This window comes from Helianthus annuus, chromosome 11 (assembly GCF_002127325.2).
Source record: "Helianthus annuus cultivar XRQ/B chromosome 11, HanXRQr2.0-SUNRISE, whole genome shotgun sequence".
NCBI lineage: Eukaryota > Viridiplantae > Streptophyta > Magnoliopsida > Asterales > Asteraceae > Helianthus > Helianthus annuus.
This window is the reverse complement of record NC_035443.2, coordinates 114,144,251-114,161,645: the sequence shown is the minus strand read 5'-3', so window position 1 is coordinate 114,161,645 and position 17,395 is coordinate 114,144,251. Positions and strand designations below refer to the sequence as shown.

General features: G+C 38.0%; 3 protein-coding genes and 1 long non-coding RNA gene across 4 annotated transcripts; 1 reads left to right on the top strand and 3 right to left on the bottom strand.

Annotated features, from left to right (window-relative positions):
* The first annotated feature begins 1,019 nt into the window (after nt 1-1,019).
* Nucleotides 1,020-3,506, top strand: LOC118484255. The gene is made up of 3 exons (XR_004873054.1): nt 1,020-1,215; nt 1,954-2,452; nt 3,448-3,506. It is a non-coding gene; the product is annotated as an uncharacterized LOC118484255 (long non-coding RNA).
* Nucleotides 3,507-4,233: 727 nt separating this feature from the next.
* LOC110890895 (unknown protein 1-like) lies at nt 4,234-5,946 on the bottom strand. The gene is made up of 2 exons (XM_022138541.2): nt 5,659-5,946; nt 4,234-5,165 (listed from the first exon to the last, which is right to left on the bottom strand). The coding sequence occupies exon 2, from the start codon at nt 5,131-5,133 to the stop codon at nt 4,444-4,446; it is 690 nt and encodes a 229-aa protein (XP_021994233.1). The 5' UTR covers nt 5,134-5,165; nt 5,659-5,946; the 3' UTR covers nt 4,234-4,443.
* Nucleotides 5,947-11,350: 5,404 nt separating this feature from the next.
* On the bottom strand, nt 11,351-11,953 carry LOC110888678. The gene has a single exon (XM_022136192.1). It carries the CDS (start codon nt 11,951-11,953, stop codon nt 11,351-11,353), a length of 603 nt encoding a protein of 200 aa, XP_021991884.1.
* A 2,493-nt stretch (nt 11,954-14,446) lies between these two features.
* Nucleotides 14,447-15,013, bottom strand: LOC110888680. The gene has a single exon (XM_022136193.1). It carries the CDS (start codon nt 15,011-15,013, stop codon nt 14,447-14,449), a length of 567 nt encoding a protein of 188 aa, XP_021991885.1.
* Between the last annotated feature and the right edge of the window lie 2,382 nt (nt 15,014-17,395).

Below are 17,395 nucleotides of genomic sequence, written 5' to 3'. Positions count from 1 at the left end.
CCTACGGGTTAGATGGAATAAAGCAAGGAAACCAGTTAAGAATCCCCGCATAAAAACTAAGACTGTAAAGGATTAAATTATGGACTGTCAATATCCCGGTATGGATGATTGACACAAGATAAAGAAAAGATCCTAAAACTAAAACTTCGGTTTTAGTAAGAAATAATGTTCTTATAAACATAAATTCTGATAGGAATTCAAATAGTAAGCATGAAAGATACCAGTCTTGACACTGATAGACGCAAGACGATATATTCAAAAGTGATATTTTCGAAAATGAAATTTTGATATAAATTAAACATGATATAATACAATCACGGTCAAGAAATGTAATGTGAAGTAGAATCACATTATAACTAAGCAAGCGGTAAAAAGTAACTGGACTAATAAGTCTAGTTAGCGAGACCGGTTAAGGTCATTTAAGTAATTGGGTTGCTTGTAAGCGGTGGATTCGGTATAACTGAACCGAATAAATGAATTTGAAAACAAAAGAAAATTGTTGCTAAAAGTGAAAGATTTCACTAAAGACCTTTAAACGGTTCAAAGTAACGGATTCATAAAGAATTCGATAGTATATGAAAGCGATGGATATCGCTAAGTTAACTAAACTAGTGGAAATAACGAGATTACGATATTTCAAGTTGCACTATGTCGTATGAGTTATGTAGACAATAAGTAACCAAAAAGGCGTTACCATACCTTTCTGGTAATACAAACTATTGGATAAAAGTATAAGTAATGTTTAAAAGATTTCTCGGATCGAATACATTGAGTTAAACTCAATAAATTAGGTAAGAAAAGGTTTCGAGGACGAAACCTCTTTAAGGGGGGTAGACTTGTAACACCCCGAAAATATAAAACTTTATATTAGAATTATAAAGTATAAATAAATGAGAATTTACCAACTAGGAAATTTAACCTAGTTAGTTACAAGCCTAGAAATAGCTTATAATAAGGTTAAAAGCAACTAAACTATAAGTTGAACAAAGTGGAAGGGCCTAAGTTGTTAAAAATGAAACTTAATTTGATAAAACAAATAAAAAACAAACCAAACACCCCATTTGGGATGTCTGGTCGTACAAGAACACAGGGGGCGACACAGGCTCCCCACCAAACCCTTGTGCATGTCAAACTTGATCAAATTGAGGGTTCAAATCAGTCCCAAATCGAAATCCAAGCTCGTATTCATGAACACCAAGTTGAAAGGATCACAAGGTATGTAAAATTGTGACGTTTTGATCCATCTCAAAATTCTAGGTTATTTGTAAGAAACTGAAATTGAGCTTGATTATGTCATGCATGAGTGAATCTTGAAGTAATATGATGTCTAGGAGTAAACCCTAGTCAATAACATGTTAGATTGTTGGAAAAACCATGAGATTTATGATGATCCATTGATAAGCTAAGTGGGTTTTATGTTAATATGATGAACACTAGGAAATAGATTGTTGATCTAGTGTAAATTGACGATTTTGAAGTGAATTCAGAAATTATAGAAGTTAACCACTTTGTAAGATGGTTAATTTATGTGAAATTTGGGGTAAGAGATAAGCTAGAGACATGATAAATAAACATGTAAAATTCTGCCCTTAAGGTGTTCGTTGAAATGCCTCAAAGAAGGCTCGAAACTAGAATTTTGTAGTTAAAACACCTAGTTGTGATGTTTCGACTATTATGCAAAAAGTGATTAAAGAGAGTTCTAAATGTGTTAAACGCGAATAGAACTTTGGTTAAAACGGAGGTCTAAAGATAACGCCTACCGAGTAGTTAAAGAGTGCTAAAACTAGTTGATAACTCGAAAATGCAAATTAGTATACTAATGGGCATTTGACTATTAAAAAGGTCAAACTGACCTATAATACGATAAATAGCAATTTTGATATGAAATGTATAAGGTGGAATAATCGTATTAGAATATGATTAAACTAACCACCTTGAAAACGATGATGATAGTTTGACGCGTAACAAGCTAGGTGGAAACTTGGAGTGAAAGCGGGTCAAACAAGTCAAGCATGGAAGAAAAGCGTAGCTCGGATGCAAGGTAAGTGAAACTTACATAATTGTGTAGATTACTTGTTCATTCTATACGTTATAGATGCAATAATGCTAATATTGAAAATATGGATTTCCGACGTGATTGATACGAGTCGGAACATATAAAGATGATAAAAACCATGTTTATGGCAAAAAGGGGGATTCGGTAATGAAATCCGGGACGGGATGGATGTATGAATTAGAAGTCAAAAACCATGTTTTTGATTTAATAGGCAACGTTGGGCATATAGGCCGAACGGGTCAAATGGTGGTGATAACACTATTTGACAATATCGACTAATGCGATTGTCAAGTCTTGTGTTAACAGGAGCGATTAGCGATTCAGTTAATTTCGCCCACACTAAGTGTGATGATAAAAGCAAGGTATAAATTGGGTCTATATGTTGACCCTAGCCAGGTACGTATGCATACGATTATAGTTAACATACCAACTTGGTCAAATAGGTAGTGAAAGCCCCTCGTAGTAAATGAGGGGCTAATGTCGACTAAAATGCCCTTGAAGGGTAAATTGAGCAAACAACTTATAAAGGTTGTTTAGGAACTTATCTTACGATCTTGTAACCTTTAGACGCGCATGAAAGTTATAGACATAAACTTTCAAGAGTTAAATGCTTAAATTGTGTGTTGCCGCAAAAATAACACATCCGTAGGATTAAACTCGGAATAAATAGTCCATTTCGTTAAATCCACCACATCCATAGTTGTGGTGGAAGACTAGCTAATAACAAATTGGTGGAACTATGAGGTACATGAGAAATGAGCACCGTCCGTGCTAAAATGGTCGTAAATACCCTTAACGGGTCAAAATAAGATTTTAAACGAAAACGGGTAAATAATTGTGTAGAAACCCGTGTTCAGTACTTAATATGATTGACAATATTAGAATTTAAGGGTTCATGATGAATGGTGGTCAAACAAACATGTTTGTTTGATAATCACATAGTCGGGTCGAATATTGTTGAAAAGATAATAAGCCGAAGGCTTAAAAGTCTCAATTTTATTTAATCCGGATGTCAGATCTTAACTCCATATAATGGAGAATTAAATTACAAACATGTAGGAAGAAACGGTAGATCAAACGGATAAGCGGTTTGAAAGATACGAAAGATTTCGTGTCAAATTACGGCAAAATGAAAAGGTGGGATGCAGGTGCCACCGTAAATTACGGTGCCACCGTAATTTACGGTGGACCTGAAATGGTTTACGGTGAAACACTCCTGATTTACGATGGAAACAAATCAAAACAAGGACTACCGTAAATTACGGTGTCCACCGTAATTTACGGTGGACCCTGTACAAAATGTATTTTTGATCAGTTTTGTTTCCCGGACTTGTTTAGATACGTTTTAAATCCCGTATGACTAAAGCATTTCATGTTTTTATGAAATGTAGGTACTTTGTGGAAGCCGGAAGACGATCAAGCTCAACGAAGAACCGAACACGATACAGTTACATGCTTCCGCACTTCGCCACGTTGTAAATTTTAAACAACGAACTTCGATCACGTTATGTAGAATAAATTATAATTTGTAAAAGTTTTAAATAAACCCGCATTTATATAATATGTGTGGTCTTAACTACACATCTAATTGTGGTATTTACATATAAAATAACTAGGGTGTTACAGGATCCCACACGTTTTGGTTGTTGGGAAACATTGTGTGATTATGAAAAAAAAAGTGTAAAGATTTTAGATAAAGAGTAAAGGAAAAAGAGATGAAAAATATAAAAAAGATGTAAGGTATTTATAGGCAATTTATAAATTTAAAACTTATTTAAAAAAAAAAAAAGCATCCGTTGATCAACGGATAGTTGACCAACATTCACCCTCGATCCCTTCAATCTTGCTCGTTAGCACGGTGGTGGAAAAAAAAATAGTGCCCCCTTTTACAGCTGACGAGATGGTGGTTAACGCCCTGGGGCGCCATAAATGTTGAGGTGACGGGATGGCGTTAAGCCACACCATGTGGCCTAGGCCGCTTAGTCCCAATTGTATAGTGCCCATCATTATAATATGTAGTTGTGGGAATTTAGCTTTTACATGAAACCAAAATTAGCTACTCCATTTGTTGCAAAAGAAAACAAACTATAGCCAACAATGAATGATAAGCCATGGCTAATTCAGTGTTGATACAACATCAAACCAATAAACACAATCTAACAAAATAAACTGACAAATAAACATAAAACAATTTTCTGCAATCGATATAAGTATTAGATCAGCGATACAATATGACATCCATACAAACAACATTCTCAACTTAACTTAACCACAAGAGTACATAAAACTATGAGAATCAACATTACTAATTCTAGAAGCAAAATAAGGTTAGCCTTTCATTATCACTACAAACTACCCATACTTAGGAGAAGATAATAATATTATGTTTATACTGCAAAGTCAAGTTCAAGCTTTCTGCACAAACTGTGATCAATGTACCTTGATTTCTTAACAACAGGCTTCAAAGGCGCATCAGGGCAAGTCTCCGCGATACCAGTGAGACGGGGACCAAAAGGTGTCATGACTGCATCAGGACTTGAAGAAGAAGAAGAATCAACGGCTGAGATCTCACCAAGGATATCCTCGGCCTGCTTAGATATAATGCATTCCAAAAGAGAGTCATAAACAGCCTCCACTAACAACATATCATCCTCAAGGGCACTTTCGTCATTTTTGGTCTTCATCGAGTTAAAATTAAGCCTCCTTTCAACATAATTCCGTGACTCCTGAAGATATTTCACGCTACGAGGAGCCAGCATCAAGCTGTCTGGACCAGGGGCAAAAGGGTCAAAAACAACATCTTTTGGCGTACTCGGGTTGTCACCCTCATCGTCATCTACATTCATATGTGATGACACCAATGTCAACGGTGACGTAAAGCAAGACGTAACCTCCGAACCATCTTTGTTCGATTCCGGAGTAATCGGCCGCAAGCCAAACCCACCATTATCAACCATCGACGAAGGCGACGACAACAAACAAAAATCCTCCTCGGTTTCCATATCCAGTTTCTTAACTATTTTGCAACAAACATCCCCACCCACCCCAAACTGATCTGAACCGACCTTCTTATCCATTGTTTCCGCAATTCAGAAACTTAAACCAACTCCTGCAATTTATTAACAAAAAAAATCACAAAACCGATCAACCGTAAACCCTAGTTATTTATATCACAACTAATTTTAGTTTTACACATAAATCATCAAACCCACCATATATGCCCAAATGTATCTAATTAAACCCTAGTTAAAAAACAAGTTACAAACAAAACCCTAATTTAGGGTTTGCAAATTCTTATAGCACAAAAACAGAACAAAACGAATCGAGAATAAAATTAGGGTTTGAATACACATTAGCGCTTCCGATTCAAGCACACACAGGAGAAAAATCATCAACTTTATACGAAAAAATAAATAGTTGTCCGTACTATAGAAAAAAAGAAGAAGATTAAAGAGAATCGGGAATCGTAACAGTAAATTATTAATGTTTAAAAAGAAGAAACGAGCAAAAAGTGAGCAGAAAAAGGTAAGGAAATGAAGATCTAGAAGCATAAAGAGAGCATGAACCGATGGATATATACATAGATATGTTATGAGAGATACCTGTTGGAACGGTGGCGGTGGAAGAGAAACTGAGAGGAAAATGGTGGTGGTTGGCGACGGTGGTGGAATAATAATGATAAAAAGGCCAGCCGCTCGTGTATTGCTTTGCTTTGCTTTGACCAACAGCTGACGAATCTTGGAAGTTTAGTTTACTTGTGTTTTTATCACCGACATCTTTCTCTCTTTCTTTTTATTATTTTTCCTTACGCGTTTTTAGAGCTACCATTCGTAAGGTGGCCTTATATCGCAAACACAGGGCTGCCTTCTCTTTCCGTTCAGCAAGGTTTGACTCTTTGTACCCAGTTATCTGTTGATGAAGTTAAAGAGGCTATTTTTGAGTGTGATAGCGGTAAAGCCCCGGGCCCGGACGAGTTTTCTATGAAGTTCCACAAGTTGTTTTGGGAAATTTTGAAACCGTTAATTATGGCGGTAATAGGGGACTTTCATTCGAACGGGGTGATCAATGATGGTTGCAATCCCTCCTTTGTTGCCCTTATTCCTAAATTAAAAGACCCACAGGATTTGTCCAACTTCCGGCCAATTTCGTTAGTCGGCTCGGTTTATAAAATCATTTCAAAAGTCCTTGCGAACCGTTTGAAGAAGGTGATTAATGATGTTATTTCGCCCACGCAATCGGCCTTTGTTGGGAGTCTTAATATTTTGGATTGTCCTTTAGTTGTGAGTGAAATGGTGGCTTGGGCTAAGAAGTCAAAGACGAAGCTTTTGATCTTTAAAGTGGATTTCGAGAAGGCGTATGACTCGCTCAATTGGAAATTTTTATGCCGAATGATGAATTACATGGCCTTTCCTGTTAAATGGATTGAGTGGGTCAAGGGATGTCTTGTTTCTGGGACGGGTTCGGTCCTCATAAACGGGTCTCCAACGAAAGAATTTAAGTTTAAACGGGGTTTGAGACAAGGAGATCCCCTTTCCCCTTTTCTTTTCATTATCGCTATGGAAGTTGTTAATATGTTTATGATGAGGATGCGTGATTTGGGTTTGTTTAAAGGAGACTAACTTCCGAACGGTGGTCCGACTATCTCCTAACTTTGTTATGCGGATGATGTTATTTTCATAGGGGAATGGTCGGAGCAAAATGTGGTAGGTCTTAATCGCATGTTGAGATGGCTCAATCTCGTTACCGGTCTCAAAGTGAATCATCGGAAAAGTAAACTATTTGGGGTCAGGGTGGAAGATAGTGAGGTGTCTCGTTTAGCCCAAATGCTTAGCTGCGATGCTGGTTCGTTCCCGTTCTTTTATTTGGGTATCCCTATTGGCGTGAATATGAAGAAAACTCGTTTTTGGCAACCCGTTATCGACAAATTCCATAATAAACTATCCAAGTGGAAGGCTAGGCACCTTTCTTTCGCGGGGAGGATGACGCTGGCAAAATCGGTTTTGGGAAGCCTCCCCACTTATTACCTTTCTTTTTTTCTTGCTCCTAAGGCTATTATCAACAAGCCTGATAAGATTCGCAGGGATTTTATATGGGGTAAAACCGGGTCGGGTCATAAAATTTGTTGGGTTAGATGGAACCTCTTGGTTCATTCGAAGAAAGGAGGTGGTATGGGTATGGGGGGATCCAAGACTTTAACCAAGGTATGTTGACCAAATGGCGGTGGCTGTATAAGAGGCATCCTAACCAATTATGGGCTAAGGTAGTTCTTGCGATTCACAAGACGAGGAACGCGACTAAGTTGATCCCGTTGAAGAAGACGATCCCGGGAGTTTGGAAAGATATAGGATGCATGGAGAAGGACCTCTTGAAGCTTGGGATTCGTATTCAAGAGAAGCTTATTGCGGAAGTTGGCGATGGTTGTAATGTCCGGTTCAGGTTGGACACGTGGCTGTCCACACGGCCACTAAAAGATATTTACCCGAAAATCTTCAGCTTAGCTAAACTCAAATACGCTTCAGTTGCGGATTATGCTCCATGTGTGGATGGCTTTAGACTGTGGAGATGGGAGTGGGTTCGGGACCCGAGTTCTACGAAGGAATGGGCGTAAATTGGGATGCTTATGAATAAATTGAGGCAAGTTACTTTAGAAGACAAAAGAGATAGATGGAAGTGGGTCAATGACTCCGGAGACCTTTTCTCGGCCAAACAGGTTCGGGCCGATATCCTTACAGCCGGTATGGGGAACCGAATCAAAACAAGGAATTTTTTTGGAATTCTTAGGCTCCATCGAAGCAAAACTTTCTGCCATGGCGGGCGATTTGGGGCAGTGTTGCGTCGAAGTCTGGGTTGGCTCATCGGGGTGTTGCTTTGTCGGATACCCTTTGCTCTCGGGGCGGAATTCAGATCGAAGATCCTGACCACATATTCCTCAATTTCTTGTGGGCTAGGTGCATTTGGTGGCACGTGCTAACCTGGATGCGTATCAAATTCCCTGTCAATTGCAGTAAGTAGAAGGACCTTATAGATATCTTGAAGGAAAGCCCGGGAAGTAAAGGTTGGAAACGCATTGTGTACACGGTTGGTATGGCGTCGGTTTGGAGAATTTGGGGAGCGAGAAATCTAAAGAAGTTCGAAGATACTTTTGTTCCGGTTAAGAAGACGGTCGACCTTATCAAGGAAGACGTCTTTTCCTGGATCATCAATAGAACCAAGATGAAGGCCCTCGCGTGGGAAGACTGGATGGAGTTCAATATTGTTAACTTGTTGTAATGTGTGTTTTGTGTGCGTTTTCTGTTCTGTTCTTGTTTGTTCCCAGTTTCTTGCTGGCTCTTTATATATATATATATATATATATATATATATATATATATATATATATATATATATATATATATAGGGGAGGTTCTGTGCAGAACACAAAATATTGCGAGAACACGCAGAACACAATGAATCGCCTATTTTTTCAATCCTAAAAACCTAAAAAGTAAATGTTGTAAATGTAAGATTTATTGTTTCTTACACTAGAATTCAAAATGAAATATGGAAAATTTTTACTTTTTGTATAACCTACACATATGTAGGTTATGTGTAGGTTAAATTACCAACATGTATGTAAGCTACGTGTAGGTAAAAAAATATGGTTTTTATGCATATATATTACACATATGAATGTAAGAAACATAAAATTTAAAAAAACATCAAACTTAAATCCCAAAATTTAGTGTTTTAGAGTTGTTCTTTTTGTTCTCGCAATAGTTAGTGTTCTGTAATGATCCTCATCCTATATATATATATATATATATATATATATATATATATATATATATATATATATATATATATATATATATATATATATATATATATATATATAATCTAAGTATCTATAGAAAATCCACTTTAATTTAGAAGACCCGGGAAACTCAAAGCTCCCGATGTTTTTTTTTTTTTTTGAAAAAATTTACACATGTTATATACATGTTTTTAAGGGTTTTGGGCAAAAAAAATCAAAAAAGCGCCGAGTAGATATTTTAAAAAAAATAAACAAGTTTTGGTGTAACACATGTTACAAATATGTCAGATGAATGTAACATGTGTTACACCAAAACTTGTTTATTTTTTTTAAAATATCTACTCGGCTCTTTTTTGATTTTTTTTTGCCTAAACCCCTTAAAAACATGTATATAACATGTGTAAATTTTTTCAAAAAAAAAAAAAATATCGGGAGCTTTGAGTTTCCCGGGTTTTCTAAATTAAAGTGGGTTTTCTATACATCATTCCCCTATATATATATATATATATATATATATATATATATATATATATATATATATAAAGTGAAGTTGTCGTTCAAAAAAAAAAGGAGAGGGGTATGGCGTCCCCAAAGTCCGGAAATACCATTATAGCCGGCGCTATGGGGTTTGATTTTTGATTCCTCATGAAAATTATCAAGCCATGCCCTTTCCTTCCCCACTCACACACATATATTTACATACATATTTATGTATAATTGAAGGGGTTATATAATCCTCTTACCATTACACCCTCTTGTGATATAACCCCCAATAAAGTCCTCTCTTACACTTTTCCGCCACTTATCGTATAACCCCCATCAAAGAGCTTTATGGGGCTTTGTGACTACACATAGCCTTAGGACATAAAATATTATCATTCGAATCCATTTCTTATTACAATTTTTTTATTTTTAATTTTACAATTAAAGGTGAACCTTATGTCATAACACTAACGTAGAGGGGTTCATGGCATTATAGGCTAGTGGCATCTTCGCGGTGGGATAAAACTTTGAGATCATTAGGTTTCGGGTTCGATTTCCACAGGGGGGGGAGTTTCTAGATTTATTGAGTTTTTTCCTGAATTGATGTATAAGCATTATTGCCTAGTGAAGATGGATATGATCGGGTGGTTCCGCTCGAGAAACGATGATACTCAAGTGGTCCGTCAATAATCCAAATTTATCGTTTAAAAAAACCAATGTAGAGATGAAAAAAACCGGCCTCATAACCGGAACTGGTTTTGTAACTGACTCTACCTGATTATTCATTCATATCTTGATTAGAAACCGGTTGTGTCCTACCCTGAAAAAAAAAACCCCGAACTGAAACCAAAACCAAAACAATCACTTCCCTCTTTAAAGCTGGTTTCAATCTATCAATACTCGATTATTGACTCAATGATTGAAACCAGAACCGGTTTTGAAAGAAAAAAAAAAAAAAACTTGATTTTGTGCACCTTTACATTGATGTTATATATTATATATACAACTCAAAAAACTTCATTGATTATTTATATGTTTCGTTCAGCGAATTAGATAACTGCCTACTTCACTATCTTTCTATCTCTCGCTAAATCATCAATGTGCTACATGCAATTGTTTTACATAATTCTCGTATTTTTCGACCATGAAAAGAACACGATCATATGTCACAAAACCTAAACCCTAAGCAATGAATTTATTGTTAAAACTAAGTATCCTTAAATGCTTTAGAGTCTCACTTTTCATATTAATATATTTTATAACTAAATTATTTATTTTGATAAAAAGATATACTCTTAGTCTTAGTATTATGAAGCATGAGATCTTTTATATTGGAGTAAACTGTTAAAATGGTTCTTGAGATTTGATCACTTTTGGCACTTTAGTCCAAAATTCAAATCTTTTGAATATGGGTTCCTATGGTTTCAATTTTGTTATCATTTTCATCTAAAAGCAAAATCTGATCAAATTTTTCAGTTAACATCCAACTTTTTTTTAATCTTTTTCCTTACTTTTAATGAAAGGCAAAATGGTTAGATTTTTTAATCTGTTATAATAAAACGCTAAAAGACTATTTTACCCTTTATTAAAAGAGATGAAAAAGACAAAAAAAAATTAGACATTAACTCCAAAATCTGACAAGATTTTGATTTTGGATGAAAATGACAATAAATTCAAACTACATGGATACAGATTCAAAAGATTTGAGTTTTGAACTAAAATGCTAAAAGTGACCAAACCTTAAGAACCATTTTGATAGTTTACTCTTTATATTGTTAAAAGTTAGGAATTTTTTAACTATTGTTAAAAGTTAGGAATTTATTAACTAAATGATATAACGGGACCACATGAATATCCATGAGGATATCAATCGGCACGAATGGATCTAGTTTTTATTATCCTCCTGCATGAAGCAATTTTTTTTTTTGAAAGATCAATAAAAACTTTTTATTCCATATTCACCTGGACAATCAAACTATTGGCCAGATGATCACCAAATTACAACAATTACATCACCATTATACACCAATGCTAAGTAAATCGAAATTACACCACTCACCCCATGAGATATTAACGTTCTTGACCCTACTTTTTAACCACATGTATCCAACCATCTTGATTTCTTCTTTCATCCTGTTCACACAAGGCTGTTTCCCTTCGAATACCGCCACGTTTCGGCTCCTCCAAATAACCCAAATGGCTGCTTTGGTCACCATGCTTACCACTTTCTTCCACCTTTGAGAACCATTATTATTTTTGTGTATATTCGCCAAATCCTTTAGCTCTAATGCGTAGACCTGTTGGATTTGACACCATCGAGATACGAATTCCCACACTTGTTCCGCGATTCTGCATGATGCAAATAAATGCAAAGCTGATTCAACCTCTTCACCACACAGCTTACAGGTATCATCTTGGAGTAGAATGTTCCGTCTCGCCAAAGCCGCATACGTCGGGATCTTGTCTTGTATTAGCCTCCAAATCAGAAAGTTTACCTTTTTAGGACACCAATTATTCCACTCATAATCCACCTGCAGATTCGAGAAAAACCGCTTCTGAAGGCACTCTTTGACACTGCAAACAGAGAACGAACCCGAGCTATCTAGCACCCAAGTCCACATATCCGAGTTTTGTCCAAACTGGAAGCTAGTCAAGGCATTAGACAAGGAACCCAGCTCAAGAAGTTCTTATATAGATGACGGAGAACAGGACCAAGAGAAGACCGGCACCGGTCCGGAAATCCCATTTGTCAGACGGTCTTTTACAAGCGCGTTCTTTTGTCTTTCAAGCTGAAATAGTGTCGGAAATTTTTCACACAATGGGATCTCAAAGAGCCACCTTTCTTTCCAGAAATAAATATCACTTTCACATCCTGGACGACCTCGAAACAGAGACTCCAGACACACCCCTGCTGTGTTGAAGTCCTCTTTAATACTGAAAATTTGCTTCCACGGGCTCGTTATTGATGATTTTAGTGGAATAAAGGTCCAACCTCTTGCATTCTTATGGATCTCCCAAACAACTTTCCTCCATAGACTATCCTTTTCTATCTTAAACCTCCATCACCACTTTGAAAGCATTGCTAGGTTCATTACTCTAAGGGATCCGAACCCCATACCTCCCAATTCTTTCGGTGTCATCATATTTTTCCAAGCCACCCACTTCATTTTTTCTTTTTCTTCAATTGACCCCCACAAGAACTCTCTACGTATCTTTTCCAACTTTTTTATTACCCCCATTGGAGCCTTATACAAGGAGAAGTAATATGTAGGTAATGCATTAAGAACGGAACATACCAAGGTAATACGACCACCAAATGAAAGTGTTTTAGCCTTCCAAAGCGATAGCCTTCTTCGAAATATTTCCACCACCGGATCCCAATTTTTTATTAAATTCATATTGGCTCCTACTTGCAATCCCAAATGTTTAAAAGGGAACGACCCTCTTGTACACCCCATCATATTTGCCAATAATTGAACCTGATTGTCTTCCAAACCAATCCCGAAAAGACTACTCTTTTTCAGATTCACTTTTAGGCCCGAGCTTAAATAAAAACATCTAAGCAAGCGTTTCAAGACTACCAGATTATTGAAACTCCATTCACCCACGAAGATTACATCATCAGCGTATAAGAAATGAGATATCGGAGCCCCATTTTGTGACAAACCTAGGCCTTTAAATACCCCAATATCACAGGCCTGCTTCATGACTCCTGTTAGGGCCTCCATCGCCAGAACGAATAGGAAAGGAGACAATGGATCTCCTTGCCTAAGGCCCCTCGAGCAGTTAATTCCTGTGTTGGGGATCCATTTACGAGGACCGACGCTCTGACCGACGTTACAATGGACATGACCCAGTTCCGCCACTTCGCTGGAAAATTCATTTAACAAAGTATAGAATTGAGAAAATCCCAGCTTAAAGAACCGTAAGCTTTTTCAATGTCAACTTTGAAAATCATTCCTTCCTTTTTCTTTCTTTTTAGCCAAGGTATAATCTCATTTAGGATAATCACTCCATCAAGAATACTTCTTCCCGCTAAAAACCCCGTTTGTTCTTCCGATACTAGTTTATGAATCACCGCCTTCAATCTGTTTACTAATACCTTCGACACCACTTTGTTGATGCAACCGATTAAACTAATCGGTCGGTATTCGTGAAGACCACCTGGATCCGTCCGTTTTGGAATAAGAGCTAGGAAGGAGGACATACACCCGTTGTTTAAATGTTCGGCCGAGAAAAAGTGTTGGAATAAATTCACGGAATCTCCCTCTAGGACATTCCAGATTTTTTTTATGAATTTAAAATTTATTCCATCTGGCCCAGGAGCCCGGTCTCCCTCGCATTCCCAAACTGCATTTTTTACTTCCGATAAAGTGAAAGGACAAACCAGAATTTCAGCTTCCTCGTATGTCACTTGGGATAAGAACGGGCACGACAACACCGGCCTAGAGTTCACCGGTTCAACAAACTTATCCGCAAAGAAAGAGAAGATGTGATCTTTTACCAACGGCGGATCCGCAACCCATACCCCATCAATATGCAAGCCATGAATTCTGTTGTTGCTAGCGTTGGCGTTTATCACCCCATGAAAATATTTCGTATTTTCATCTCCTTCTTTTGCCCACCTAACCCTTGACTTTTGTTTCAGATCCATAGTTTTTAATCTATCCGCCTCTTGAATATACGACTTACAACTCGCTCTCTCCTCCAGTTCATTCTGTTCCAAACTTCTTTGTTCCGCCGCAATTTCTAGACTTTCTAACCTTTTTAGTTTTAAAGTGTACGAATTATCCATTTCCGCTTTTCTTGCTCCAATCCATTCCTTTAGTCTTCTCTTAACCCACTTCAGCTTTACATCCAAAGCCAAATCCGGTAAGCCTTCAAAATGAAACGACCCCATTAAGTGTAAGACGTGATCCACTGCCCCCGGAATCTCAAACCATGAATTGAACATTCTCGATGGAATCTTCCTGTAATCCGTTTGAACCGTAGACAACAGAATTGGACAATGATCTGAGGCCAAGTTAGACAATGCCATACATGACGCCACAGGCCATTTCCCCATGAAATCCCTACACACCAGGAATCTATCTAATTTGCTCATCTTAGTTCCGTTATCCGACCCTGTAGGTGTATTGTCTGCCCCCCATCTGATACTCTACTAAGTCCGCCTCTGCTATAAATTGGTTGAAATGTTGTGCATTTAAAGCTACAAATTCTGAGTTTAGACGCTCTTCTTGCCATCTAACGTCGTTAAAGTCTCCTAAGAAAACCCACATCCCACTAAATGTATTTTTTAACTGGATCAAGTCAGCCCAGAGAATGCGTCTGTCTCCAGGATCATTTTGTGCGTATACATTCACAACAGCTATTAAATCTCCTGAACTTGTCATATTCCCAAACACCGCCAAGAAATTCCTGTTCTTCACTACCCCGGATTTTACAAAAATCGATGGATCCCAAATAGTAAGTAAACCCCCTGACCTGCCCGTTGATTCTACCGCATCAAACTCAAATAACGATCTACCCCATAATCGATTTACCAAAAAAGTTATATTACCTGGCACCTTTGTTTCTTGAATCGCGACGAAATGCGCTCCGTGCGATGTTTTCAAGCCCCTAACCCAATCCGCCTTTTTGGAATCTCGTATTCCCCTTAAATTAATGGACAAATAATTCATGGTAAACCATTTTGTCCACCTTCATCCAAAATTGCCTTCTTCAGTTGCCCTACTGCTCCGTTCAAATCAAAACCTAAAGTGGCTCCCAACTGAATTGTTTCCAGAACTTCTTTGTCAATCTCATGCACCTCCTCTACTCCATCAATTGCAGCCTCAGACGACCCGGATTGGTGGTGAACGGGCGGATCCGACGCCGCTGCTTGACTTCCCTGTTCACCGCCTCCAAGACCAATGTCCTTTTCTTTTGCCCATTGACTTATGTTGCTTTTTTCGTTTTGTCCCGTATATTGATCCCTAGCTGGGCTGTTAAGATCTAACCCACTAGGGAACTTAAACCTTTGGGCCCAATTGTCATTACCATCCTTTTCTTGGGTTGTTGGGCTCCTCATACACCTCCTTCTTTTCCTAGAATTTAGTTCATTTTTTTGGCCCATATTCTCGTTACTCCCCATATTAAATGGATTCCCCACACATGTATTACTGACCCCACCTTCATTTAATGTTTCCATCATCCTAGGAAAAGAGTTGTCAAGTTTCGAACCCCTCTGTTCCCCATGCACCCCTTCCACATTCCCATGCATGCTATCATAATTTGACTCTTCATCTACTGTCAACTCTTGGACTACCTTCTTCTCCGGTTGGATTGCCGGCTCTGACGGACCCGGATCTCCCTTCCTGATTTCACCTTCTTCCATTTCGTCGTTATCCCCTGCCACCGATTCCTCATCCGAGCCATCCGAAATTGTCGGCTCCGATGCCACCGCTGACAGCAATTCCTCCAAAATTTTATTGACGGTCGTCTCGGGAACCTCGGAAACCCATATTTGGTAAGAGCGCTCCTCCCAGTCTACCTGAACAGCTTCCTCAATACGTTTGCCAGATTCCGTTACTACCGCACATACGGACTCATGATTCTTAGATGTACTCCACGAAAATTCTGACTTCACCACAATCTTGCCATATAATTCTGCAATCGTGTTGTAAAAATTCTCATCCCTGAGTTGCAAGGGCACCCCAGTGATTCTTATCCAAACTAGCCTTTCACATCTCATTTCTTGTCCTTCCCATAATGTTGCTGACGAGAATAATTGTTTCCATAAAATTCCTTCTTGGTTTATGAAGTGTAGAGCCTCCCTTTTCATTTTGAAGATTATTAGAAATTTTAATCCACCAATATAACTTATCGCACTTTCCTGGTGACCACTTTCATCTAGTATCTTCCTCATCTAGTATCTTCCTCATCTTCTTTACTGCTTCTATACTTATCGCCTCAACTACCACTGACCTCATCATGCAGTGGCTTGGGTATAGTGCTGGCCTACCCTTATATTCTAGTCTCTTTCCCACCACTTCCATCGGATCTTCTATATTCTTTGTTGACTGGCCTAGTAGTGATTCCTTAAAAGAGACCCCTTTCCTTACATACGCCTGATTCGGGACTATTTCGCCAACTGGTTGCTTGTTATTCGTTACCGGAACATATTTCTGGGTCTTAGCTTGTTGATTCTCGTGTATACTGAACCGTTTATTACCTTTTCCAAACTTTGCCAGAAAGACTTTTAATCTTGCTTCAAAGATGGTAACCATGTTCATGTTTTCCAGTACCTTTTTCATGTCCATCACCCCTTGTACTCTAACAAAACCAAAGTAGTTCCCCCTGGCATCTCTCTTTTTTGCTACATATGCATCTTTCACTATTCCATGCGGTTGAAAGGCTTTCCAGAGCAGTGACTTCAATATTTCACCTGGTAGATTTCCCACATAAAACGTTGTAACGTTATACCCCTGTCCACCATTGTTATAAGCACTCCCCATAATTCCAGAGCGAAAAATCTCTTAGAGATAAACCGAAACCACCCGATGAGATCACGCTTTAAAAGGTTAACCGGATTTGTGTCAATCTAGCTGAACTATACTCAGATAGCCGCAATCAACAACAGACCGGCTAAGCAATCAAGGGTGAATCAAACGGAAATGGCCGGAGACTTAACACAAGGACCAAATCGGAACGGCAAATGGAAGCTCCGTAAAGACTGAATAGGGTGAAAGGTCAAGCACGGGAGTATTGGCGACCTTGCACACTATACCGACCAACTTTGCTTCGTCGAGCCTCCGATTGTCCGGCAGAATTCGAAAAGGTTTTTTGAGAGATCCATTCTAGATGGTCTAATAAAGGTTTAATTTATTGCTCCAAACACTTTAATAACATAAATTTTATCATAAGCTAGTGAGGTCTTGTAATTCCTAAGCTAGTGAGGTCTTGCAATAAATTAGATCTCACGTATGGTTTATATGTGAGGTCTTGTAATTCCTAAGCTAGTCAAACATTCTAGATGGTCTAATAAAGGTTTAATTTATTGCTCCAAACACTTTAATAACATA

Bases quoted from the DNA above. Each gene is read 5' to 3' on its own strand.
- LOC110890895 (XM_022138541.2), bottom strand. From the start codon at position 5,133: ATGGATAAGAAGGTCGGTTCAGATCAGTTTGGGGTGGGTGGGGATGTT.
- LOC110888678 (XM_022136192.1), bottom strand. From the start codon at position 11,953: ATGTGGACTTGGGTGCTAGATAGCTCGGGTTCGTTCTCTGTTTGCAGT.
- LOC110888680 (XM_022136193.1), bottom strand. From the start codon at position 15,013: ATGAATTATTTGTCCATTAATTTAAGGGGAATACGAGATTCCAAAAAG.